Source organism: Mauremys mutica, chromosome 2, assembly GCF_020497125.1.
Source record: "Mauremys mutica isolate MM-2020 ecotype Southern chromosome 2, ASM2049712v1, whole genome shotgun sequence".
Lineage (NCBI taxonomy): Eukaryota > Metazoa > Chordata > Testudines > Geoemydidae > Mauremys > Mauremys mutica.
The window spans coordinates 219,328,939-219,355,555 of record NC_059073.1 but is presented as its reverse complement, the minus strand read 5'-3'; the positions used below and the strand labels follow the sequence as shown (position 1 = coordinate 219,355,555).

Genomic DNA, 26,617 nt, shown 5'->3' with positions numbered 1-26,617 from the left:
TAGTCAGTGTGTGGTACAGTACAATAAAAAACAAAACAAAAACTATGTGCACATTTAGGCTGAGCTAGAATTAACACTGTATTTCTCTATCAACTGTGTTTGCAAAATACTTAGTGGAGATTAAGACCGAAGAGAGAAACTTTACAGTCTTTATTTAAATATAGTACTAAAAAAAGTCATATTTTTATAGCCCCTTCCATCCAAGAATCTCAAAATTACACACAACACACCTTGTGATATAGTAAATATTATTATTTCCATTGCAGAGACAGGAAAACTGAAACAGATTGGTAAGGTAAATTGCCTATAGTAAAACAAGATAGTTGGTGACAGAACTAGGCAAAGAACCTTGAACTCTAATCTACCACTCCTATGTTCTGGCCATTACATCAAAGTCCCTCTCTGTTTTAATTCCTAAGTCTTAAAAGCTAATTTTCATTCCCTTTTCTTACTCCATAAGCAAAGTAAATTAGTTCAGGACAATAGCTTGCCTTATGCTTTCCAGGATGTAGCAGGCAGGCATTGCAGCATTTATAATCAAGATGTTAGTTTTGGTAACATTGTCACCTTCCTGGCTCAGGAAATTTTGTGGAACATGAAATACTGCTGTAAAAAGAAATACTCTATTAAAAAACACTTTCTTGTAGTCTTTTAAAGAAATAACACTTTTATGATTTAATTCAACAAGAATTGTTATATGTAGTCAAAACCTTTACATGGCATGTTAGAAATATTTCTTATGCTTACTAAGTGATCACAAGGACTGTAATAGCCAAATCCCTACTGCTGCATTAAAAGCTCTTATAGAATGAATCTAATTCACTACAAATACTCTGTAATAAGCTTTGGCTGTTAGGGGATCATGCTAGGGGCTTATATATGGCTAAATTTATAAAGTTAAAACAGTATCTTGCCTCTTAATATGCAGTCTTTTAAAGCACACACCTTTTTTCCTGCTCCCATACCCGTGAAGTTATTTCTGATGTCCTCCCCTTAGGCTATGGGGCAGGTGAGGGCAAATGGGAGAATGCAGGATATTAATAATGATAGTAATAAGTAACATAAAAACCCCACACATGCACACACAAATCGTGAACCCAAGGCCATTGGGAGTGGGAGAATCTACTCTTCTCCCTCATAAATAGTTCTTGTACCTGACTGCTATTGCTTGTAACTTTCCCTGCATAATGGAATTCTTGGGCAGTTTCACTGTTGTCCGGAGATCTGAGCAAAATTGACTCCAGAATCTTGTTAATTTTATTCTGCTGGTGTTCTGAGGGAAAAGGATTTGAGCAGCAATGCAAGTGTTTGTCTACAAACTCGGGAAGATGGCACTGCATCAGATCACATTTGGAAGACGGTCAAGCTGTAGTTGATGTTCTGCAGAAATTGATGGATGTGTCCCCTGCCAAAGGAAATCTTCTCACCACTGGCAAGAGGATTTTACAAAACTTGCTGACCCGTCATTTCTTTTTTAAATTTTAATTTTTCAGTTATTTAGAAGTTGTATGTAGCTTCTTACCACTGCATTGAAAAATATAATCCTTTTGAATTTATGCATATGAAGTTACTGAACTCCCCCTGGATGTCTTATGAGCAGAAGAATCAATTAGAGGGGTATGAGTAAATGTTTCAGTCTGCTGAGCTCTTTTCTGACTGTATTTGTTTAAGCAAAAGCAAAATATATGAATGATTGGTTGATTCCCCCCCCCCATTTTATTCAAATTTTTTAAATAGTAATTGGACCAATTGCCTGGGCATTTTGGGGGTTGGTAGGATGGTGCGCGTGTGTGTGTGTATTAAGTGAACTATTTTTCCGGAACAAAGTTACTATAATTTTGGAATATCTTCTTTTCTGTTTTCTTTCCTACAGGGGCTCTGCTGTTGCCAAAATAATAGGCAATAATGTAAAAAATATGCAAAAGTTTGCTTCCACAGTGAAAATGTGGGTCTTTGAGGAAAATATTGATGGGAGAAAACTGACAGATATCATAAATAATGAACATGAAAATGTAAAATATCTCCCTGGATACAAGCTGCCAGAAAATGTGGTAAGACTTGGAAGCTAAACTTGGTGTGTGTGTGTGTGTGTGTGTGTGTGTATAAATTGTTTATAATCAAAAGTGAGATAGGAGTTTCTCATTCACTTTTTTTCTTTTGGTCAAACTCTAACTATTTTGTTAATGATGTGGGCACAATCAAGGGTTCCGAACAGCTGAGCTCTCTAAGGTAGTTGATAACTAACATAATCTTGTAATAGATTTTTCCCCTTCAATGACTTTATGGTACTATATACTCTATTGTGTATATATGCAAACACGTGAAAATAATAATGCCTTTGCCCTTAACTACCATAAAGATTTGGTCTCTATTTTGGAAAGGAACTGACTGGCAAGTTCGGAAGAAAGGTGGGATTTCAGACCCTTTGGAAGTTCACTACTGAAAGCTGCATTGAATTATATATAGGCTGTTCACTTTTGTAGTCATTTATGCCAGTGTAAAGTGCTGCCAAACCTGAATGGTGGCATTTTTCATGCAGTTCGCACTGGTGTAAATGACAACATATTGTGGTGGGCAATCATGAATCTGGCCCAGAAAGACCTAGAAGTAGGAGGAGAGAGCAGCAACTGGCAATTTAATAGGATGATCTATGGGTTAAAAACTGCCTGTAGCTAGATTATGGTTCTGTTGGGGCCATTGAAACCTAAATGCTGCACCAGTCTCCTAATGTGAAGTAAATCATAGACTCGTAGAACTGGAAGAGACCTCGAGAGGTCATCTAGTCCAGTCCCCTGCACTCATGGCAGGACTAAGTATTATCTAGACCATCCCTGACAGATGTTTGTCTAACCTGCTCTTAAAAATCTCCAATGATGGAGATTCCACAATCTCCCTAGGCAATTTATTATTTCCCTTTTGTCATAGACCAGGGAAACTTTGGTGTTACCCAGGTTGTTCATGTTCATTACCTCCATCAATAGTGATTGCAGAGGCCACTGTACAGCCCCAGAACTCATTTTTGGTGCCTCTGTTATTTCAAGTGTGGTTAAACATGAGAACTATGTTAAAGTCCTCATCACTTGTTGGAAAAGGGTGAAGTCTGGCAGGTGGCTTGGAAGCTGGTCACCTTCTTAAAAAGAAAAACAAAACCTTTTAAGAATCAAAAATAGAATATCAGGAAACAGGTAAGAGAGCCTGATGAAGGTTGGTTGGTTGGTTTTAAACAGGACATGTCTGTATTACAAGCACTACAGTGGCACATCTGTGGTGCTGCGGCATTGTAATGTAGGCACTTGCTATAGCGAGAGGAAAGGGTTTTTTCCATCGCTGTAGTAAATATACCTCCTCGAGAGATGGTAGCTAGGTCTACAGTGTGCTTAGGTTGGCTTAACTATGTCTCTGAGGAGTGTGAATTTTTCAGAGCCCCGAGCAATGTAGCTAGGTCAACCTAAGTTTTTTAGGTGTAGACCAGGCCTCAGTTTTCTGGGTGCAGTAGTGTATTAGGAATGTAAACTGTTTTGCCAAACCAGCAGCTAGGGAAGAGACATTCAAAAACGGCCTCTAATTTTGCGTTTCAATCAATTAGGTTGTGAATATTAGTTAGATGTCTGAACTCTGATTTGTAGGTGCGAACATCATTTGCTCCTGCAAATTTGGTAGTTAGCTATCTAAATTCTGTCATTTGCAGGTACAGTTGATTGCGTCCACAATATTAGAAGGTGGGGAAATGCCCCTTCCAAAATTTGGCCCAATATGTTTTGGGTTGGGTTGGCTTGAAAGCACTTGATGCTTTCGCATTTGTAGGAATATAATGTGCATGGTTTTTTTTTCTCTTATTGATATAACATGATAGAAATGATCATTCTCAGAAAGCTCTTCTAGATTATTTTTAGAGAACTTTTGAATAGAATTAATTTTTTTTAAGATTTTGTTTCAACCCCCTTTTTCTCCAATAATTGTGCAGGTTGCCATTCCAAATCTTAACGAAGCTGTGCAAGATGCAGACTTGTTGGTCTTTGTCATTCCTCACCAGTTTATTCATAAGATCTGTGATGAGATCACAGGACGAGTACCAAAGAAAGCTGTTGGGATAACGCTCATCAAGGTATAATAAATGCTATATATTAACAGTGTCAATATATAATGGAATCTTCTGAAACCATTCAACTGAGAGTTTGAGATGAAAAATCTTTTCCTGTCCCAGCCAAATTGTTGTTTTTTCTTAATTGTTACGTAGGACTTCTTTGGATGTACAATCAGAATTTGAGTCCTACTCACTAGTGAATTGTTATGCAATGTTTTTTATTTTATTCTGTCATTTTCAGTAAGAGGGAGGTGAGACTGCTTACAAGACTAACTTTAAAAAAATGTTTTGCACCAACAGGCTTTTCAGCGTATTACTTTCTGATTCTAGACACATCATTAGATGGAGAGCAGAGCACAAATATAATAGTCTGGTTGTTAATTCACATCCCAAACACTGATCTAATCATTTTAAAAATTGACGAGAGAGTCTCATGTGACTGAGTGCACAGTGCTCTTGTTCACATCAAAGATTTTGCTGCAACAAGAGAAACTGTTCAGAGCCATCCAAAAAGATAAACCAGTCCCAGTATGGGAACTTGTTGGGAACAGTATTTTAAAGGGGCTTTCATAGAGCTGGAGGCAAGGGAGTTTCTATTTTAAATGACATTTTGTTTCTGAGTATTAAGCTATGGTAGATCTGGTTATTCCGACAAGCTTCTAGAAGATATTACTTTGTTCCTGCCCTTCATTTGGTTGAGGGTGGGGGTGCTCTATTTTCTCGGCACAAGTTCCCTGTCTGTTCTCATTCCTGGCACAGGTTCACCCTCCAGATTTTCCATTTTTATTTTTAAAATAAATTTAGCTCTCTTTAGTTTAGCTGAAACCATTGAATCTTGTTTTTGTCAGTACTGCCCTATCAAAGGGATTTTGTCTCGAAAGCTTGAATTTTATTAAAAGGTAACACTGCTCTATTTCGGGCGTTGTACTTTACAGATACATTTTTGATTATACATTAATTGAATTGAAGGATGAAAGAGACAAGGCACATGATTCTGGCATTGTGTTGAAAGCAATAAATATATAGCGATGAAAACTTCAATGTCAGCCATCTGGCTATCTGAGATGAAAATAAAATCCCAGACTGAACATTTTGAAGTCATCAAGTAGCCTACACCAACAGAATTGAGAACATGTTCCTTCACTCTCTTTTCTTAAACTCTTGAGAGAAATGTAATTGATTCTTCCCTAACTTATTCTGGCCTATATGATTACCGTGATGTCATTTATGTCAATGTGAAACCAGAATAACTCTAAAAGTCAGTCTGGTTACTGTGGCTTTTCCACAGATCAGATTTGGATCAGAAACTGGGTCTATATTCCTTTAAAAATACAGTTTAAATTCTTGATAGTTATTGATTATATTTATGTAAAGAATAAATATTTAATGCACTAGTAAAAATATGCAAAGGAAAAAGTATTTATTTATGCAAGGGAAAACATTTTCTATTTTTTCCAAAAACGTTAGTACATTTTTAGTCTGAATATTTAATGTAATGTTGGATGACATCTCTTACACAAGCCAAAACTGTTACCAGACAACTTCCCATTGTTAAACTGCTTCTATGGTCCAGTAGGTGCTCTCTTGAAAGATATGGTGCAAACGTTTTTTTTTTAATTCTGTTGCAACTGTGTGCAAACTACCTATTTCCACTTTCTGTCAATGGGACAAAAATCTGTACAAAGAGGCAGAGATCTGATCTGATCTAACAAAAGAGCATGTGAGAATGGAATCATCTCCCCATTTGTAAGTAATGGAGGATTTTTTTATTTCTAAGCATGTGCATGTGTGTGCATGCATACACACACTTTCTCTCCTTATATCGCTATGCAAGTACATTTAGCATGGCCACAGGTAACAAATGCTGTAGTTAGTGTAGTTCTGCTCTGAAAGAGGGCTATGTAAAATGGCATCGGTGGGCTCCTCTCTCTGTCTGGTTTCTATATGCAGTATACGCTCTTTACAAATAAAAGGTGTATGTTTAACTGCCAGACCTGCAAACTCAACCTAATATGTGAAAATAAAGCTGGGTCTTTGGTGAATGATAAAGTTGAATGCCGGATGCATCTGTAATCATGTTGCCTTAAATTGATTATGACAGGGTAAATGACTGGAACTCAGTAAATGTTTGTGTTGGATTCCATTTCCTCTTATTATTCAACTTGCTTTTTTAGCATTGCAGTACAAGAAGAGCACAGGAATAAAAAGCAATTTGAAAGCTTCTCTGGGCAGCCTTTGTGTTGTTCTAATTTACATCTAGTTGCCTCTGGTGACCATTGCAGCATCTGGATCTATTGCCCTGGCCTATGTTGGGAGCCATTACATTGGCTCTACACCACATGGGGAATACCCCTACACTGTGGAAGTTCTCAGGTCAGATTCACCTGGGTTCCTGCTTCTTTTAAGATCAACTTCAGCCCTAGTAGAAGCAGGTGCAGCTCTCTTTGACTTCAGCAGAAGTCCATGGCAGGCCTGGATTTAGTACCCAGTCATGTGTGATCTCAATGCAGGTTATTCATTCAAGTGCACAAATTCATATCTAGATAGTTGTTCCAAATGCCTTTTAAAGAGACTGGCAGCTGTTGGTTAATTGCCTGTTCAGGGACCTAATAAATAGACTGTCAAGACATCTTTGGAGCTGTTAAAAAACAACACATACATGAGCATGCTTTCAGATTCTCATTACTGTACAATATGGTCCACAAAGATGTTAACTGAGAGCATGAGCGTGAAAAAAGTAATGCAACAGTATAGTAATTGACTTACATTTTAATTGGCTGGTTTCATACGTGTGTCTTGCAGTGTCTCTTAGTTGTGCAGTGTTTTTAAAAATAAACCATTTTTTGAGCCTTAGGAATGCAAAACTCTGCCAGCCAGGAATGTCTTCTGTGGCTTGTATAAAGTTAAATGGATTTCAGCAATGCCTTTTTATACTTTAAAAAAAAAAAAGGCCATAGTGTAGTTCAAAGTGATGGTTTTCTGTGTGCAAGATATGAGAAACTGTTTAAAAATAAGGCTTTACAAAGAAAATGTTTCTATAACCTAAATATTTATACTTTTGGGAAGGATGTGAACAGTTTTGAGCCTTGTGCTTCTACAGAGGGAAAAAGCACAGTTAATTCACCACGTTTTGGCTCCATGGGAGAAATAGCTTTGGACGAAGGAGGTACTGCAGTTCTCTGAAAAAGGCACAAGCGGTCAGGAGTTCTGGATTCTATTCTCCACTCTGGCACTGATCTACTTAAGGCACTTCAGTCTCTCTCTGCCCCAGTTTCTCTATCTCTGGAGAACAGGGATAATGATATTTCAGTAAAGCACTTTGAAATCGATAGATGAAAAATGCTCCGTAAGAGCAAAAGTATTATTAGTCAGCTTCTTCCATATCTACAAACGGGCTTTTCACTTTGTAGTAGTGTTCAAGATGACTAGAAGTCTGACTAGCAAGCCGTTGCTGTCATTAAACACAAAGCAATTTCTCTGAGATATTTCAGTTTGAGTGTTTTCCCCACAAAATATTACATAAAAAAATATTTAAAATCCAATCCTGTGAGTTTCTGGGCCTCGTTGTTTTCTACTGAGGTCAATGGGCCTGCTCCTCAACAGGTGGAAATCAGTGTCGCTCCGTTGACTTCAGTAGGGGGACATTCATTGACATCATCTGCGGATCTGTTCCCAGGGGAGATGAACTTGCAGCACCTTACAGGATTGGGCCCTTTATTTAGCACAGAATAAACCCTGTTGTCGTCATCTAGATGTTAGTAGTTAATTCCTAATTTTTAAGTGCGATTTTTGTATCATAAAAGGTCACAGTAGAGGCAAGGCTATGTAGCCAGATGTGTCTGTGTGGCTTATCTCAGTGGTAGCAAGTCCACTATCTTCTGTCACTAACTGGATAAACTTTATTGTAGCTTCCCCCTAGGAAGGATAATTGTGACGCAGTCTATTCTGTCTAATGCCTGCTCAGTAATTCACTTTAATGTTGGCTGCAGGGAATAGATGAAGGCCCAGAGGGACTCAAACTGATTTCTGACATTATTCGAGAGAAAATGGGAATAGACATCAGTGTGCTGATGGGAGCTAACATTGCCAACGAGGTAGCAGCAGAGAAGTTCTGTGAAACCACAATAGGTAACATTCTGTGTAATTAAAATGTTTAAAATATCGATGTCTATGCTCAGAACTCCACATTGAATAATTTGAACATCACCGTTGCCAGCTTTAATCAATCATTATCAGGAGCTGCTAAGTCTTTCATATTTAATTTCTGAACTTCCTATAATGTTTGCACTTCGAAATGTAGCAGTAAGACATTGGGAGGAGAGATTATGAAATCTCATTAGGATAGTGTCTTCAGAGCCGACCCTTATTTCTTTTACAATGAAATAATTACCAACCCACAACATAACAATTATACTGTTTAATACTGATAAAGTAGCCATGCCACTGCTGTGCAGAACATTTTGCTACATAGGTTGCTACATAGTCTAATATCAAGTGATTAGATGTTGTTTAGTACAGGGTTGCACCTTGTGAAACTCTCTCTTTCCATATTTATAACTTTTTAAGGATGCTACTGTATCCTTTGTAGGTTTTCATCGTAACTAATTCTTCCAAACTGCGGGTGTTAGCCTTGATTCTGCAATTGGAACTACTAGCACAAATTTCTCTGCACCCATCTAAGGCTGGAGAGATTTTACAAAGTCTAACATGTGCATTCAAATATATACAGCTGTGTGCAATCTAAGGGAGTTAATGTTGTTAGACCATTAATTTTTTTTTTACTTTTGTGTAGTTAGCTTTGTGAGCTTAGTGTCACATTAACATCTCTTGCATATAATTATTTTAGACGTTTGATTTAATTTAAAGTGTTGACAGACCTTTCTTTTTTAGGACAGCATTAGCTTGCTGTGTTAATAAGGTATCTGTGACTTGTTTTACCAGTAGGTATGAACATGTGCTTAAAGTACTTCATAGAATTGAAGCTGCTGAGAAGATAACTTGGACAGATTTTTTTAAACCAATTTTAATTATTTAAATAATAAGAAAACAAGGGAAATGAATTTAAACAAAAAGGAGGTGGTGGTGAAGTTGTATGATTGTTCTTCTGTTTATTCTGAGCTCTTAGACTACTGGTAAATGTCTCCATGTTAAGAACTATCTTTGTTTTTCCCCACTTCCCCTCCCTCCAACCATCTAACTCCTGCTTTGAAGTATTATGCCTTGCACTAAAAAGCCAGGATAATAAACGAATACATTATTCATTGCTTGCTTCCCCCATCCCCACCCCCAAACAGGCAGTAAAATCCTGGAGAACGGCCTTCTTTTCAAAGAACTCCTGCAAACGCCAAACTTCCGAATAACTGTGGTAGACGACGCAGATACTGTTGAGCTTTGCGGCGCTCTTAAGGTACAATTAGCCATGCTGAATTTTTATGACTGGGGAAGGGAGATGGCAGGGCGGGGGAGAGAGTATTTACCCCTAAAAGGTTGTCTCTCTGTGTGTTTCTCTCTCTAAAATATAAAAAAATACATGCTTTAAAACTAAAATAATTGAACATACAGCTCTGCAAATACTAGACATAAAGCTGGAGAGAGGCATGTGGTTAGTGCATGGACCTCTACATCAAGATATCCTGAGTTCTGGTCCTACCTCTGCCACTTACTGGCTCTGTGGCTTCATGCAAGTTATGCTGCATCTACACTCCTGAAACACTTTCAAAATCCATTCCAGCCTCTGGGCAAGGTCTGTGTGTACAGCAGCCCCTATGCAAGGGGAGGGGAATGTGAAGCTGAAATTAACCTTTTTTGCACTGGAAACCACATAGTTCCCTTGCTCCCTATCTCATTTGTTTATAGAAGCCGCTTCTACTGGCATGGTTATACCGACCGTATAGGTGGGACACAACTCTGCTAAAACAGTTTTTGAAAGACTTATCCCAGACCAGGTGTTTTAGCAAAGTTATGTCCCATCTATACAGTTGGCTCAATTGTGCCAGCTGGAATGGCTTTGGGAAAAAAAAGAGAGGCAGAGAGCAGTCTAATCAGACACTGCCTGGTTAGGTGTTAACTCCAGATTTACATTCCTCTTCCCTTAAGTAGGTACTGCAGTGAAGCGGTATAAGGGCTCCTGGAGAGAAGAGAGAGAATAGCAAGGCCCTGTGCCCAGATACCAAAGTCTAGGTGAACCCCAGACTGGGAATTTCCTTTTTATCCCTGTTTTTGCTTATGGTACCTAGTTCTGGCTTTTTCTGATAAAGCCTTGCACTTGCTGAGAAATCCTGTGAATTGCTATTTTCATCCTGTCAGGTTAGAGGTAGTTTCAGAAGCATGGATGGGGCCTTAGTCTCCCTTGTCCAGTTTCACCACAGGAATAAGCTGGTAGGTTGCCATTGACTTCGCTAGAACTTCATCTACGTAACACCAGTGGTGAATTTGGCCCTCTGAGCCATAGTTTCTCCATCTGCAAATGAGAATAGCAATAAATACATTTCTGGGAGATGGGCAGTAAGTAGTAAAGGAACTCCATGAACATGAAATCACAACAGTTTTAAAAAATGAGTTAAAAGTAACCAGGAACTGGACTTGAGTCTGCATTATGCTGCCATTTTCATACTCTTTAAAATGCTTTTTCTCTCCCCTGTTGCTATGTGATGAAAGACCCATGCAAACAATAAGGAAAACAAGCAAACTGACTAAGCACAAAGTGCTGTCAAATGCGCACAGAGTAAACCTAAAAATGGAGAATGTCTTCTAATTCCTTCCAGCTGTAGCTATTTGCAATGATGGTTGCAACTGTAGTAGGTATAAATATTTTTCGGACAAGAAGTGGGATTTTTTTTTCCATTACCAGTGTGTCCTTCTCAAATGGTGAATGTTGGTTCAGCACTTTGAAGATGTAAAGCACTATATTGTTGTATACAAATCTTGTGCGTGTATTTTCCAAACGTGTATTGGATAAGGTTTGTGCAGAATGGCTGAACAGTAAAACAAATATTTTTTCTGTTCTTTCAAAGAACCACAAAGCTGTTTTTTTTTCTTTTGTTTTTGCAACTGAATTGTACCGATAGGAAGTGAAGTGTAGCTTAAAATGATTCCTATTGATTTTTTTTTGCTTTTCGGGTTAATTTACAGGAAATTGTTATATATATGTTATTAATGGCTTGGGCCCCTAGCCAGTTATACAATAGTTCATGTTCTCTAATGTTTGTGATAGGAAGCAATTTCACTGAACACAGTCATGTACTAGTAAAGCTACATTTATGATACTTTAGAAAATAACTGAAAAGAAAAATAAAACTCCCAAGTATAATAAAGTAATATGTAGTGCTAGTCAGCATAAACACTGTAACGATTAGTAAATGTTACATTAAATACTCTATTTTACTTAAGGGGCTCTTTGGTTCCTGGTTCTGTTAGTCAGACTGAGGTTGTTGTGGGGGAAATCATGGAATCTTAAACTACATTCTGGTAATTTGTAGGAGATGAGGAGCCTGGTTTTCAAATAGCTTTTGCTGTGAATCTGGCATATTTAAATCCTGCTTGAAATTATGTACAAACTCATTGTAATTTTTTTAATTTCATGAAAACCTTTATTTGGGTCTTACCATTTAAACAATGGGGTTTTTTTTCTTTTTGGTCTGTCATGTAAAGCACTTTTTTTTTCTTTAAACCTACGTTTTGTGCCAAATTTGTCCTGACTGTGGGTATGTAAACATTTCCATGAGCTGTTCATAATTCAAACATTGCTCTCTTGGGCCAGTGCATTGAGAACCTCAATGTGAAATTGACTAGCCAGTTTACTTTAAGTTTCTAGCCTATTTTTCCTGTCTATACTAAGCAAAATGGGGGCGGGGGGAACAGATAGTGAAATGTAAACTAGGCTACTTTAAAATAGAGAGATTTTTTTAAAATTTGATGAATGGTAATTTATTAATCTTTTTTCTTGTTTTGTTTTTGAAGATATGATTAACCTGGTTGTATCTGTTTTTAAAATAATCATATTTTAGAGTACAGATGGGTGCTAGCATTTAAAATCTGTTCAGGAATTTTCCTGTCTCTTCAATATGATTGGGAATCACATCACGGTAAATTGGTGAAAATTGGAGCTCTTTGAAATTCCCCTCTTTGAAAAGTGAGGGTGGAAACTATGTGATTCATGACGACAACATGCTATACTGTGAGGGTATTGTTGTAAATAAAGAGAGATTCTGACCTTAGCTTCTGCAGCAGTGCCTATTTTAATTGTCTGCAGTACCATTGCAGACTGCAGTCTTGAATACAGTAGAAGGCATATATTCCATCTCAATACTTGCTTTTGGAGAAGGAATTAGTAAAATGCAACTACAGTGTTTATTTTAGAGTATGTGAGGTGCTTACACGATTCTGGTTTCTGCAGCATAGTTTAAACAAAGACTTATGAAAACAAGATCTTTATAATATCCCAGCTTTATTTCTTGCATAATATACTGGTATACAATAGAAGATTATGATACAGCTATACCTCTAGACTAGTTTCATTCCTTTCTCCTCCCTCACTCCTCCAAGCAGGGATGTTTTCAATATGGATGATTGCCTAAAGATTGAAAGGAACACAGAAAATAAGAGCTTTGAACAGCATTCTTCTGACTGATAATTTTACATTTGAAATTGTTCTGAAGTACATTTAAATGAAGACTAAAAATGGCTATCACAGCTGGGTGATCATGAAAGAACATCTGCTGTATTGCTGTTCAGACACATGTTCTGAATATCTACTTCACTTGCTGTATTTATTTTCTCTGACAATGGGCTGATGGAGATATTTGGAAGTATAGAAGATTGAGAGCACTGAAATGGTAACTCTCAGAGTATTTGAAATGTGAGTTGCAGTTCCGTCACTGGATCTAGTTGTATCAGGGAGAGAGCTAGAAATGGCAGTAAACAATAGCTTGCTGGTTTTGTGAACAAGGTATCCACCAGTTTGTTCTGTATCAGTAATGGTTCCTGTTATGAAATGCACTGAGAATTAGACGCATAGGCTTTAAGGCCAGAAGGAACCATCGTGGTCATCTAGTATGACCTCCTGCAAATTTGCAGGCCACAGAACCTCACCTACTCCTGAAATAGACCCCTAATCTCTGATTGAGTTACTGAAATCCTCAAGTCATAGTTTAAAGAATTCAAGTTACAGAGAATTCCCCATTTACACCACTTTAAATCTGCAAGTGACCCATGCCCCATGCTGCAGAGGAAGGCAAAAAAACAAACCAGGCCGGTCTGACCTGAAGGAAAATTCCTTCCCAACCCATATATCTGTTGTCTCACTCCTTTCTGCAAAACAGTATGTGTAAGCAGAAGGGAAAACAGGCTCTAATACTTGTATGAGTATCCTTAGACACCAGCTCAGGTTTGCAGCACAGATGAAGGCATGAAATCTTACATGTATTACACTCTGCTTTTCCTTTTACTATCAACTTAATTGTGGACAGAGAGTGTGTGATTTAAAAAAAACCTCTGAAACCATATGCATCAGCACGATGAGGGATTCCATAAACTTACTGTCAAAACCAATGTTGGACTGCAAGTTTTAAATTATTCTTCATTGGCACTGACCCTCACGTTACAAAATGCTCATATGGTCATCAAAGTCTGCAGCTGTAGCATATGCAATATGTGTAGCCTTTTGATGATAATCAAACTTGCATTTCTGAGCGACTCTGTGTGATCACACTGAGTTGCTTATGAGACGATGACTTCCCCACCTGTTCTACAGTAGTCCCTATCCTCTGGGCAGGATCAAAACTCAACCATCTTCTTGGGCTTCAACTTTAGATTATCTTATTGCTTAGATGTCTGTTAAAGTCCAGTCCTAGCTTAGATCTGCTCTGTCTACTACTTAGATCCTCTTATCCCAGACTCAAGATACCTCTCTCAGGCCAGACTCATTTAGAAGAACTTCCTCCTTTTTTTTTTTTTTTTTATTCACTCCAGTTGCTGGGTCCTCCTTGCTTACTTGAGATAGCTGGCAGATAGTGGTGTTCAAAGTTGAGTTGTTGGCTCCTGTGTGCTAAGGTGCCACCATGGAGTGAGACCCAGAGTCACCTACAGGTGACCTTTTTTTAGTGTTTGTTTAAAAAAAATGCTTTTCAGTAGTTTTATTTAATGTATTTATTTCATTTTAGCTTGGCTAGCTTGGGGCATTGAGTTGCTCGTATTTTTCAAGTCATCATTAAGGCAACATTTTTAAACCATGAACCTGCAAAATAGAATTGCTCCAACTTTGCCTCCAAAACTCCACAGCTCTCTGCACAAACAGGTATTTGCATAGGTAAATTGAGTATTTGAGCTTGCAAACAGATAGGCACATTTCTATTGTGCATAAATATGAGTTCCTGCAAATGCAATGGATATGCATGTAAATGAAAATATAGGGGCTTTAGTGATAATAGAGCTCAGGATATCTGTGCTGCTGCATATTAATGTCATGTATATTAAATCTTATAGGCAGCAGATGGTACTGGAGCTTGCATCTGTCAAATAATTTAATGGAACCTTGTCAATAGGGAAAAAAGAGTTTATTGATGGCAGCAAAAGGCAAAGGAGCATCTTAACTGTCAGAGTAGGGACCACTAGAGTGTATGTTAACATTGCTATTATAAATTAAGGAGTGACAGTGTGGCCCAGTAGACAGAGCATTGCACTGTGACTCAGAGGACCTGGACTCTGTTCCCGGAACTGCTAGTGGGTGGGTTTGAGAAAGTCAATTCACCTTTGCATACCTCAGTTTCCCCCATTTGTAAAATGATGATGATACTGACCTCCTTTTGTAAAGTGCTTTGAGATCTACTGATGAAAAGCACCATGTACTAGGTGGTGGTATTATTATTATTTATTATTATTTATTTGTCTTCAAAATAAGACGCTCTTGTCTTGCACAGATCTTCATTAAACTGATCTTCTACTGGTCTCCAACCTTTTAAGCTAGAACAGAGAAGATGACTGGAGGTTCTCCAGTTGTGATTTTGTGGAGCACCTGGCTGCTCTGGGTGAGAGCTTCTCCTTTATATATCCAGCAACTAAATTATATTAAAAGAAAACTGAAAGTGCATAGTGCTTCCCAATATCGCTTGCTGGAGTTGCCATATGGGTGTTCTGCAATAGGAAAGGAGGTGTCTACAAGACACTCTGTGGACCATGTTTCAGTACACTAAGAAAAATTTGAGAGCTCCTGAGCTAGAAGTTGGCCCAGTAGCACCTTTGCCCAAAACACATAGAATATCACAAAAACAACCAAATATTTTCATGCATGCTTTTAAACTTCCTAACTTAAAGTCATGAACAAGCTTTCTTCGTACACGTCCATTCTTCACTGAGGACTGTAAAAGAAACCAAGCTTGATATTTCTGCCTAAGATCCTGCCCCCAACCTTTCTTATTCCTCAGCCATCTGTATTCAAGACAGGCTGTTTTTCCTTTTGCCTGCATGCTGCCTGAGTGCCAGCAGCAGGATAAATGAGAGCTCAGGAGAGAGAGTTTTCCTTGCTCCCAGCTCCTGTACCCAGCACCACAGTAATCCCTGGCAGCCAGGAGGACCAGTTTCAGGGGAAGTCCTGCTTAGCCTTGCAGGCTTGGGGTGGAGCATTCTTAGTCAGTTGGTGGAGGTAGTGCATGTACAGTCCAGTTGGCACAAGATCTGTGAGGGGGGGGGGGAGAATGTTCAGTTCTGAGGGACTCTTCAATGAATTTAGTGGCTGAACTCTTTCAAGTCTATACTGAGCACGTGTGAACTGAGATTTTTCAGAAGCTTATAACTTTGCCAAGTTTAAGTGAATTTTCATAGGGACAGCACAAGGCACAGCCCTGGCATCAAGACAAACTCCCTGCCAATTTGCAGGCCCATTTCAAAGCATTAGTTTCTGAACAAAACAGCTGTGGGTTTTTTTTTTAAATATCTGCAAAACAATGTGTTTTTCCCTAACCTTATTCTGAGAAAAGGCGGAAGCATTTCTCTGATGCTTCCCCAAAAATTGAGCCTAGGGCAGACACTTGACATGGAAAATTTCAGCCCAGATGGTTAGTTTGAAGTTATAACTGGAAACAGAGAATAATCAAACGTGTTAGGCAAACTTAACTATAGGCATTGCTACCTGTGCTACCTATAATATGACAATTCTCTCTCAACATATATATCCTTTCATTAAGGAGAGGTCCGAGAAAAGTGGAAATACATAATGTGGCATGTGAATTCATAAAGTAGCTGTATGAGGCTATGATATCCCACGTGTACCTATGTTATGAGTCCGTATGTGTTAATCACTTCTTCATTACTTGCAGGCTATGTGTCAGAATGTGCAATGGCAACATTGTAGAAAAGGTCTAACAAGCTGATGCTTTCAGAATTAAAACATGCACATTGTTTTCCCTGGTCATGCTGGTCAAGGCCTGCTTAAAGCATTACTACTAGCTCTTCTGTTCCCTCTGACAAACAAATAATGAAAGACAAAAGCAAACAATTTAAGCACTCTGGGTCAAATTGTGGGTTACCTGGGCTGAGCAGCTTTGAAGTAGAGAGAGTAAACAAAGCCAAAATAGCAGAAATTGGAGGCTCACTTTCACCATTTATTGACATACAGTCTAAAAATAGTGAGTGTCCGGCAGACAAATGGTTGGCACCTAAAGGGAAGTTTCATGCTATATCTGGATCATACTGTTCAAAAACTGCAGCACGAATATCATGGAGAAACACCATAAAGTGGTACTGGTTCTTTCTGCATTAAGCTCTGCTGTAGTATCTCCAAGGAAGACAGTAGTGTCAGACGTGATCAGTACACCTGGGAAATGTATTCATCTCACACGTCCCCAGAAAATGTCTCTAGTTTGGCCAGAACAGCAGCCTGGGCTAGTATCAGAGAGCAGGGGTGTAAAAGATGACAGAGAGGGACAGATTGGGCAATGCAATGTGGTTACAGCTTCCCCTTCTGGGGAGGTGAAAGGGCTCAGCGCTGTTTAAAAAACTTGTAGAATTAGCCAAACAGCAGCTTGGAATCTCCTTATGGAGAAAAGGGTGTAGCAGCTGCCAGTGAAATATCAGCGGAGTCCAGGAGCACAAACACCATCTCCCCTGCCTGGGGTGATCTCACTCACGCTAGAGCACAATGATTGCTCTAGCTGTGTAGGTTATAGACCCCCATTTTGACCAATGCAAAAGGATGTGTTCAAAAGCTCCCTGCGCTAGCTTGGCTGAATTTGGTTCTTTGGTTTTTTGACTTCCCTTACAGTATTCTCAACTTTAATCTTGTATTCGTGTTAGCTTTTGTACCTAATCCAGCCATCTATCTCACACAAGCAAGCAGGTGTTTGTATATGTAATTCCTACCAGAACACTTGCACTCTCTTTCTTTGTGACTTCAGAGGTTCTCTAAGCCGAAATTGATTTGCTTCCCACTGTTTTTTCTCCTTTCATTAGAACATCGTGGCAGTGGGAGCTGGGTTTTGTGATGGCCTTCGCTGTGGTGATAATACCAAAGCTGCTGTTATTCGACTTGGCCTGATGGAGATGATTGCATTTGCAAAAATCTTTTGCAAGGGACAGGTGTCTATTGCCACTTTCCTGGAGAGTTGTGGTGTCGCTGATCTGATCACAACGTGTTATGGTGGCCGCAATCGAAGGGTGGCTGAAGCATTTGTTAAAACGGGGAAGGTATTGTACCCAGGCCTGTCTTCCTCTCTGTGTGATGGCTAGCATTGCAGAAATCTATGTCATAGGAGCACCAGGTTCAGTGCTGACTTATTAATATAATACTGTAGTTATACTAGTCACACTGTAATCCATTAACATAGTCTTGTCTCTCCTTTTGTCCTTTAGTGTGTTACCATAGAGACAGTGTTGCAAAGCTAGAATGAATGAGGTAGTTCCAAAGAGAAGGAGAACTGGAGGTAGGGAGTAGGGGAAAGAGGAAATTTACACACAAGCACGTAGGTAAATACTGCTATGAAAACCATAGGCTGCTTTTGGAGGAAGTGTTAGGATCCTGCAACGACACTAGCCAGCTTCTCCCATCAAGTCTTCACGCATCTTAACACTCACATTGAGTGACTGTTCATTTAAGATTTTAGTTCTACCACTGTCAGCTGGGCAAACTTTGGGAGCTGTCTCCCCATGCTGAAGCAGTGGGGTCATGCAGCAGAGGAGAAGACCCTTATCAGGGTTTAATAACCTTCTTCATAATAATAATCTTCAAAATGATTTCTTAGGTTGGTAAAAACCTTGTCATGATTAACCTATTTTTTTAAATTATTATTATTTATTTTTTTAAATACTGTTAAGTCCATTGAAGAACTGGAGCAAGAAATGCTAAATGGTCAGAAATTGCAGGGACCACAGACTTCAGCAGAAGTATATCGTATCCTGAAGCAGAAAGGAATGGTGGATAAGTAAGTAAGAGGATGTGGGGCATTTCTTTTGTTTTGTTTTCCCCTCCATTTTTTAACTCTTAGCTTTTTGATCATGCTGAGACTGTTTCCTGAACATAAAAGCAAAAAGGTAAAATGCTGACAAAGTGACATAAACCCCAACAAAATGCATACATTTTAAAACAGCTAGATTAACGTGACTTTAGTGTATATACTAGAACTAATGGTGTGGGAGCCTATATTTAAACACTGAATGCTATGCAATTTATTCCTCCATTTACTCAGAGATATCGTGGTGATCCCTTCTGCCCTAGGCAGGAATAAGGTAATGTAGGAGAGAGGAGGTGCCCTAGGCTTTAACATGGAATTTCCTAATCATATAGTTTGGCACCCATGGAAATTCCCATGGAGATAGGAATTCTACTTCCTTACTGCACAGATCTCAGGGATGCCCCTTGCCTCAGCTCTGCTGCCTTTTCCTACTGGCTGTTGCCTACCTCTGAACAGTATGACTCTAGCAGGAACCTTGTTTCCATTCGCTTCCCCTCCCAAGGGCTTCCCCTGGATTGTCCTGCTTATACACACTCCAGGGATGGGTTATGCAATACGGACCAGAAAGCAGCATAACTTAATAGAGCCAAAAGCAGTGATTGTTGGGTTGGGTTTTGTTTGTTTTGTTTTGTTTTTTCTAGGGGGGTGGGAGGGAGAATCCTGAGGACCCAGCTGGTTCCCCTCCTCTCTCCAACTTGGTAAAGTTGGAGTTCCCATGAATGGGCTTCCATGGAGTCAGGAGTTGGTGGAAGAGTATGCCACAGAGGCAGAATGTGGATGAGAGCATGGGGCCATGAGTGCAAGTATCTAAGAGGATATGGCCTAGGAAGCAAAGTGGCATGTTTGATTTGTCTTTGCCTAGTTTTGACTTTTAATTTTTTCCCAGAATAATCCTGAGTTTCTCAAAAGGGAAGTATTTAGTTTTTTGACAAATTTTGTAGCCATTCCTGATGACTTGCCTAGAATAATTGTCCTGGTGACTATTGTTCTATTAATTGCTGCGGATTATAATTCAGAAATTAAGATTTGTGGCTACTAACAGAGTAAAAATAAAGACAAAATTGGTATCTTTCTGAAATTGGTGGGGTGGGTGGGAGGGATACTTCTGAACTCAGGGCCTGATCCTGTGAGGTGCTCAGCATCTTTCATGGTCTTGCTAAGTGCCTTCACCTCCCACCAACTTCCTTAGGAGTTGATGGTATAGCACCTTGCAGGGTCGGGCCATGGGAGAAAAGTTGCATTGGTTTAACAATGCTTGGTCCAGGTTATAGTCTCTGACTAGGGTCAACAGGATATACATTCCAATCAACCATGCTATGTTTCTGCATCGGCTGTTTGGCCACTGATTTGTACAGCTTAATAGTGCTTATTCCAAATCACTTAAATGAAACTGCATACAAAAATTGTAAGATATGTCTAAAGGATTGCAGTTCAGAGCTCAAAAAGGAAAATACGGCATTTGGTATATTGGTTTTTGGTGTTTGCTAGACGACAGAGGAACTGAAAACTTCTGAGGCAAAATTCCACCATTTAATCCATATTCACAACTACCCCAATAGCCTGCTTGCAGAACTGGTTGGTGTACTTCTGGTGCAATGTTAGGGACTCAGTTTCAGGTTCTCTTCAGTACATGATGCATTGGTTCTCACTGGTAAGTTATTGGAATGCAATGAAGAGTGAACTCCCTGATGCAAGAGGGAAATATCTTATCTGCATAAGATTATAACTCTCACAGCAAAGCTGATAAACAAGGGAATAGTTTGTCAAGCCTGATGTATCTTCTTGTTAGTTTCATATATAACTTAAACATATAAACAGGCATTTACTTAAGGTCTGTGTTAACTTACAATATTTCAGAACGGTAAACAAACAATAAACTAAAATATAAAGCTGAGCTTCTTAATAAACCCTGTAAACAGAAAGACCACCCAGTATCTTTCTTGCTGGTAAAATTTCTTGCTTATCTCCAAGGAAAGAGAGCCTTGTTACTAAAATTCAGTTTAACTGACCAGCTGTATGTAGTGGCTGCTTTCATCTCATAGAAGAGTCAGAAGCATGGATGTTAGCTTAGATATTGTGGTTCTCTTTCCTTTGTGACTCCTAGTTTGTGGTAAACTAGAATAATCTAACTTAGTATTTCCTGGTACAAAACAAAGCAGGTTGTCCTGATGTCATTTATTCAAGAGATTCTGCATGTGCTTGATTCCTAAAGCAATATGTAGTCTGTGTTTAGTAAGACTTGGAATGTGTTTTCTTCATCTCTCTTCCTTTTTTGGATGAGGCAAAATCACAAAAATGAACAGTTTTGTCTGTTGATTGGCAGTCCCTTCTAAAAATTATTTTGGGCAGTTTTTAAAGTACAATTTTTTTCATGCACCATCTGCTTTTCAGTGTTTTAGTACTTGCTCTAAAAATAAGGCACATAAGTCCTATCTCTGCAACGTATGCACAATTAAGCTTGTTGGGGGAAGAAAGATGTTTAGAACAATTGCTTTCAATACTTACTATTTGTAATGCTCTCTTAGACATCTTCAAATAACTTTATTTTTTTTATTTTTCTCCTTTTCCATTTGGCAAACACAGAGCTGAACACAGCAGTTTTTTTTGAATCTAGATGACCTGAAGTAGGCTATTGTTTACTTCTCTGCTTTTGTCCTCATCCTAAAGTGTAATTTTAAAAACTCATGCACATTTTTACGGGATGCATTCTTGGATACACCCTGTGTGTAAAATAGTCAGTATTTGTGGATTGTGTCAGTTAGTGAAGTTATTTCCAGCTTATTGTTACACAGACCCCCTTCTCATTCCCACTATTGCACCTATTGGATGCTGAATGATCCTTTTTTAAGGGCATTGGCTTTTTAATCTAGCCTTCAAACATTTGCTTAAAAACTGTGTAGTACACTCTGGTGCTTTTAAAAAAAAAATGTAAAGCATAGGGTTGAAAGGCTAGTAAGGGTAGAATTTAGGCCCCAGTCCTGCAAACTTCTATGCAGATGCATAGATCTTTGTCATATGGAGGCATGTAGAAGTCAATGATACTCAACAGAGTTGCAGTTAGCAGGATCAGCATGTATATTTACAGTGTAAGTTGGCTATAGAACCTTCATTTGAAAGGTAGTTGCAGAACTAACCCCTTTAATGTTCCGAGATGCACATTTCACATGTAGTATACATGCTGTTCCTGCCTGTAGTATTGTCGTCACCATTAGCTTAAGCATTGTCATTTTTTTCAGTAAAGTGCTTCTGAATTGTGCTCACAGAAATATTCTCTATGGAGAGTAATAAGTTGGTATTAAAATATTGTTTGAAACAATGGTCCCGTCTTAAATCAGGTAACTTCTCTGAACGTCCTGATAACCAGCAATGCAATAGCTGTGCCCGTTTGAAGCATACTTTTGTTTCATGAAAGTACAGTATGTCTTGTTCCAATCTCTAGTAATGGTCACACAGTGATGTCAATTTTAGGCCTAAAATATAAGACTTTATATTTTAAAACAAAAATCCCCTAAGGCCAACAGAAACTTTTTTTTTTTTAATTCCTACAAAAAGTTTTCAATTGATTTTAAATGTTGCATTGTGGTGCTTGCAACTTAAACACCGCAGCCTTTGTTTGAGATCTAGAAAGTGAAATTGACTAGGTCTGTTTTCATTGTCCACACTGAATATAAAAATAAATACATTTAGATTTTTAAAAATTCTTTGTTTTAATAGTCTTTTTATTGTCAGTAAAACACACATGGAAGTTTTATTTTTGAAAACATGGCCAACTTAAAAATAAATTAAATAAAAAGTCAGGCTCCTATTTATTTTAAGCATCCTAAAACCCATACTTAACTTTAGACTTACATTTGAAAATTTTGGTCTATGATTTTTATCTGATGGGATCTCTTAAAAATTGTGATAGCCTAATTTTATTTATTTATTTTTTTTACACTTGATCATTATTCAGAAAGGTTGATGATCTTTTCTGTTTGTAGCTGAGCGTGTGATAAGATAATTGCGAAAAGGATAGTGGTAAGCATTTGTTTTAATTTGTGAAATAAGTGAATTGCAAAGGTATGCATAACAATGTTGCAGGATCCAGTATGGTTTGATAATTAGGCTTCTGAGGGCCTGACGTATTTCAGAAATGTATGTAGGTATTGTATATATTCTGCACTCATCAGCATAGCATGAGTGCCTTGTAAATTCTAAAAGAAACGCACAGATTCTCAGGTGCTCTCTTCTCTACCTAACAAGACATTATCGAGTAATCTTATGTTGCTTTTTTCTTTTTTTCTTTTCTTTGCTAGGTTTCCACTGTTCACTGCCGTATATCAAATCTGCTATGAAGGGAAACCTGTCCAAGAGATGATATCCTGTCTTCAGAGTCATCCAGAGCATATGTAAAATGAATTGTGCAATTATACTAATGCAGCTTCCGCCTTTCAAATTCATATTTGGGTTCAAGTGGATGTAAACATTAGGCAACCATATGAATGTATATGAATTTCTGTAGCTTTTTTGACACAATTTAAAATTGTAATGCAGTGTCGGATTGGTGGCTGTCATTTTACTGGCTAAAAAGCAGATGTTTTAAAACTTGCACTATATACATATAAAAATATGTATGCATCTATTTGTGTTTCTGTAGTACAAGCCATAAACAACATTTAGTAATCTTTAATGAGAGAGGAATTTCAGAATGAAAGATCCAATCCAGTGCACACTAGAAACAATGGAAGGAATCCCATTGGCTTCAATGGGAATTGGATTGGGCCCTGATAGCCCCAATAGCATAAGCTATATCTTCTAGAACTTGATTTTACTCTGTAATACACATCAAGACTTTTTACATGTTTGCATGCTTTTTGGCGATTGTTACTTTAAGCAATATTAATGAAAAGCTAGTTGTAGCAGTTATTCAAGGAGGGAGTAGGGGAATGGCATTTTAAGTAACTGCATTTAACAATATCATATGATTTTTAAACAGTCTCAAAATATCAGACTAGTTCAAATCAATTTTAAAGGGTATTTAATCTTTTAAGTGTAACATATTTTAAAAGGGTACATTACCTCCCCCTCCATTTTTTATCCCTCTCTGCTTTCAGTTTTGTATTTCTCTCTTTCTCTTGCTGTTCTCAAATTCTAGTAGGAAGGACAAGCAGGAGGATTTTACCAGCACAAACTCTAGCATAGGGGCCCTGTGGTTCATCCATGTGCTGTGTGATTCCATTTATTTTATTTTAGGCCCATTCTTGTGGTAGCCACTGCCCAAAACTGTCACGCTCTTCTAGCTTAACCTTCAGCTGCATACCACACATTGGGGGAATTCCCAGTACTTCAAGTTTGTGTTGTCTGTTGTCAAATGAATTGTACTCCTTCATGCTAACTGCATTCATTTCAGTGCCTACCAGTGCCTGATGTATCAACTGGTCTCTATTGACTCGATCCAACTTCTACTGAAGTAAATGAAAAAGTTCCCATTCTTTAATTTGAAAGACTTCTGTGGGGATTGAATCAAGCCCTTTCTGACCAATCTGCCTGAAAGCTTCTCAGAGTCCATGCTGCCTCTCTCTGCTCCCCTTAAGGAAGGAGGGACTGAGAGAGGTTATGAAGGAGGTTAATTTGAGTGCTTCTGTTGCACAACTCTTGGCGTACTGCTGGAATATCCCTTTTAGGAACATTTTGAGGCAAGAAGCAGGGATGGATGGATCTTTCTGGCTTATAATTTTATTTTATTTAAAAGAAAAAAATCTAGCCTTAAGGAACAGGCATATGGGTAGGCACATGAAGGGACAACCCATAGTTGAGACCTGGGGAATAAAGTTTGTCTAGAGACTGATAGAGGTCAGCACAGAGCTAATAAGAGAAGTCTTGCTATTTGGAATACACACTCCTAATCCCTGAGCAAGATAGGGATTGATTACTACTTGCTGTTACCAGCTGTGTTGTTTACAGACCAAGAGCTTTGAGCATGAAGCCTTTATGAAGCTTTAAGATGTCAAGGTATAGGCCTACGAGTAGCAGTCACCCTTGCTTAAAGTGCATTATATAGCTTTGGATATTTTTTACTCTGAAATAAGAAAGAGCAGTAATGTAGCTTCATGTAAACAGAAAAATATTTCGGAACAGGGGCTGGTATTTTGCATATGCCAAACCAACCATTATGTTTTCAATTATTTTTAGAGGATCATGTGAATGTCTACAAATATGCAGGGCTATAAAAGATCATTTTATTGGGGATGTTTTGTCTTATTTTTCTGAACATGGTGCTGAATAATGGAAAGGGTTAGGAGTTAGTTTGAAATGTATGGGGCAGTGGGATTTTGAGAATTAAAATCCGATAGAACTGGTCTGTGAGAGATTGTTTGTGCTCAGACCATTTAAAGGACATTTTAGTAGTTGTAAACGTTGATATATTAACGCACATATGAAGCATACACTCCCCATTACAGCATTACTCGCAATGGGTTTGCTTATGTTAAATTATACTTTAAAAAAAACACCAAATTGGGTGGATTTGCCTTTGTATTTTATTTTTACATATTTGTAAGATACATAAAGGGCTATATAAGCTAAGTAGTGAATTATATGTACTGTAGCATGGGTTTTTTATTATTTGTTTATTCTCATGCTCTTTCCTCCATAAAGGAGTTCTCTATGATGTCCTTTTTTATGTAAACCCAGTCAGTGACAGAGCCAGAGGGAGGTTTGTATATTGAATCATTTTCTCAAATCTACAATCAACTCATTTTCTCCCTCCCCCCCCCAATAAAATGCAAAACTTCTGTAATTAAGGAATTTATCTTGTTTTCATTTCTGTAGATATTTATTATTCCACCATTTCTACTTTTTTGTTGTTGCCTGAGAATTTTGGGCTTGGCATTATTTTTTTCTTTAATATTTACTACTAATTATGATACTGTGATATAAATATCAGCACTAAAGGCTAAGGGCCCACTCCTGTGAACAGTCTTTTGCTTGCTACTGGGCATAGTCCCATTGAAGAGACTCTGCCCAATAATAATTTTTTTCAGGATCAGGTCCTAAATTTTTATCTTTCTTGACTAATTTATTAACAAAAATCACTAAGGGAACTGCATTCAGTTTTCTAATAGTACCTAACTAGCCCATTACACATCTACTGTATTGTTTAAGGACTGAAAATGGATACCCCTTTGAAAGCTTAGTACAATAAATATTTTGTCTTGGAATCACTTGTTTTTAGTGTTCATTTTTTATCACCATGCTTTCTTTCTCTTGTTGACACTAAAGATGTAATCAGGATAGATATCTGAGACTGCCATACAAGGGGCTAGAGTAGTTTACTAATTGTCATATAAGCATCAGTGTTTTCATTTATAAATTGTTTTGCTAGCACAGTCTCGAGTCGGGCCGATCAAATAAAACAAGATGTTCTCTGTGGTATGAACTGCATTATTGTCTTTAGTTCATATAACTACCGTGTCATCCACTAGAGGTCGCTGCTGCACAAAGTTCTACGGGGGTCTGCTGTAGATTGCATGTTTTCTCTTTAACATTTCCTTGAAGCTCTTCAGTGCCTTGTGCAAATAAATTCTCCATCTTGTTGTTTGAGATTGAGGAGGTGAACAGGTTCACCCTCATCTCGTGCAGGATAGAATGGATGAATCTACTGGAGGGGAAAGGAGAAGCTTGCCGAAATAATTGACATCCCACTAAAACAGTTAAGGCCCCTACATGCAAACACTACTCAGCTGATGGCTTCTCACCATAATGTGTTAGGCCCAGGATAGCAGTTGTACTTATGTCATCCTGTGACAATCCTTTGCAGAGTGGGGAAAAAAAATCTATTAGAATTGATGCTGATCCTGTCCTCATTAACTGCTGCACAGTTTACTGTGAACTTTCTTCCCCAGTTGGAGATGGTTCACTTACAGGCGGGGCGGGGGGGAGGGGGCAATGGCAACATGGCTCCTAATGAAGTTGTACTCACCTGTGTGATGAGAGGAGAGTAGTGGGCACAGGGTCTTTCCTTGCTCTCTGGACAGCTCTGTGATGCATTGGCCCACATGCCTTGAAAATTCCATGTCACTTGATGGGATGAGTCAGGAACTAAACCTTATCA

The 26,617-nt window shown here is 38.4% G+C and overlaps 1 protein-coding gene across 2 annotated transcripts in view; it reads left to right on the top strand.

Moving 5' to 3' along the window:
• GPD1L (glycerol-3-phosphate dehydrogenase 1 like) overlaps positions 1-25,929 on the top strand; it is a 31,700-nt gene extending 5,771 nt beyond the window's left edge. The window contains exons 2-8 of one of the 2 annotated variants that reach the window (XM_045006771.1): positions 1,874-2,051; positions 3,965-4,105; positions 8,074-8,212; positions 9,379-9,491; positions 17,528-17,761; positions 18,389-18,495; positions 22,821-25,929. In XM_045006771.1, coding sequence (XP_044862706.1) covers positions 1,874-2,051; positions 3,965-4,105; positions 8,074-8,212; positions 9,379-9,491; positions 17,528-17,761; positions 18,389-18,495; positions 22,821-22,917 — 1,009 coding nt within the window. In that variant the 3' untranslated portion in view covers positions 22,918-25,929. Of the gene's footprint in view, positions 1-1,873; positions 2,052-3,964; positions 4,106-8,073; positions 8,213-9,378; positions 9,492-17,527; positions 17,762-17,926; positions 17,998-18,388; positions 18,496-22,820 lie in introns of those variants that run through there. The other variant, XM_045006773.1, reaches the window with a different exon arrangement.
• The last annotated feature ends 688 nt before the right edge of the window (positions 25,930-26,617 follow it).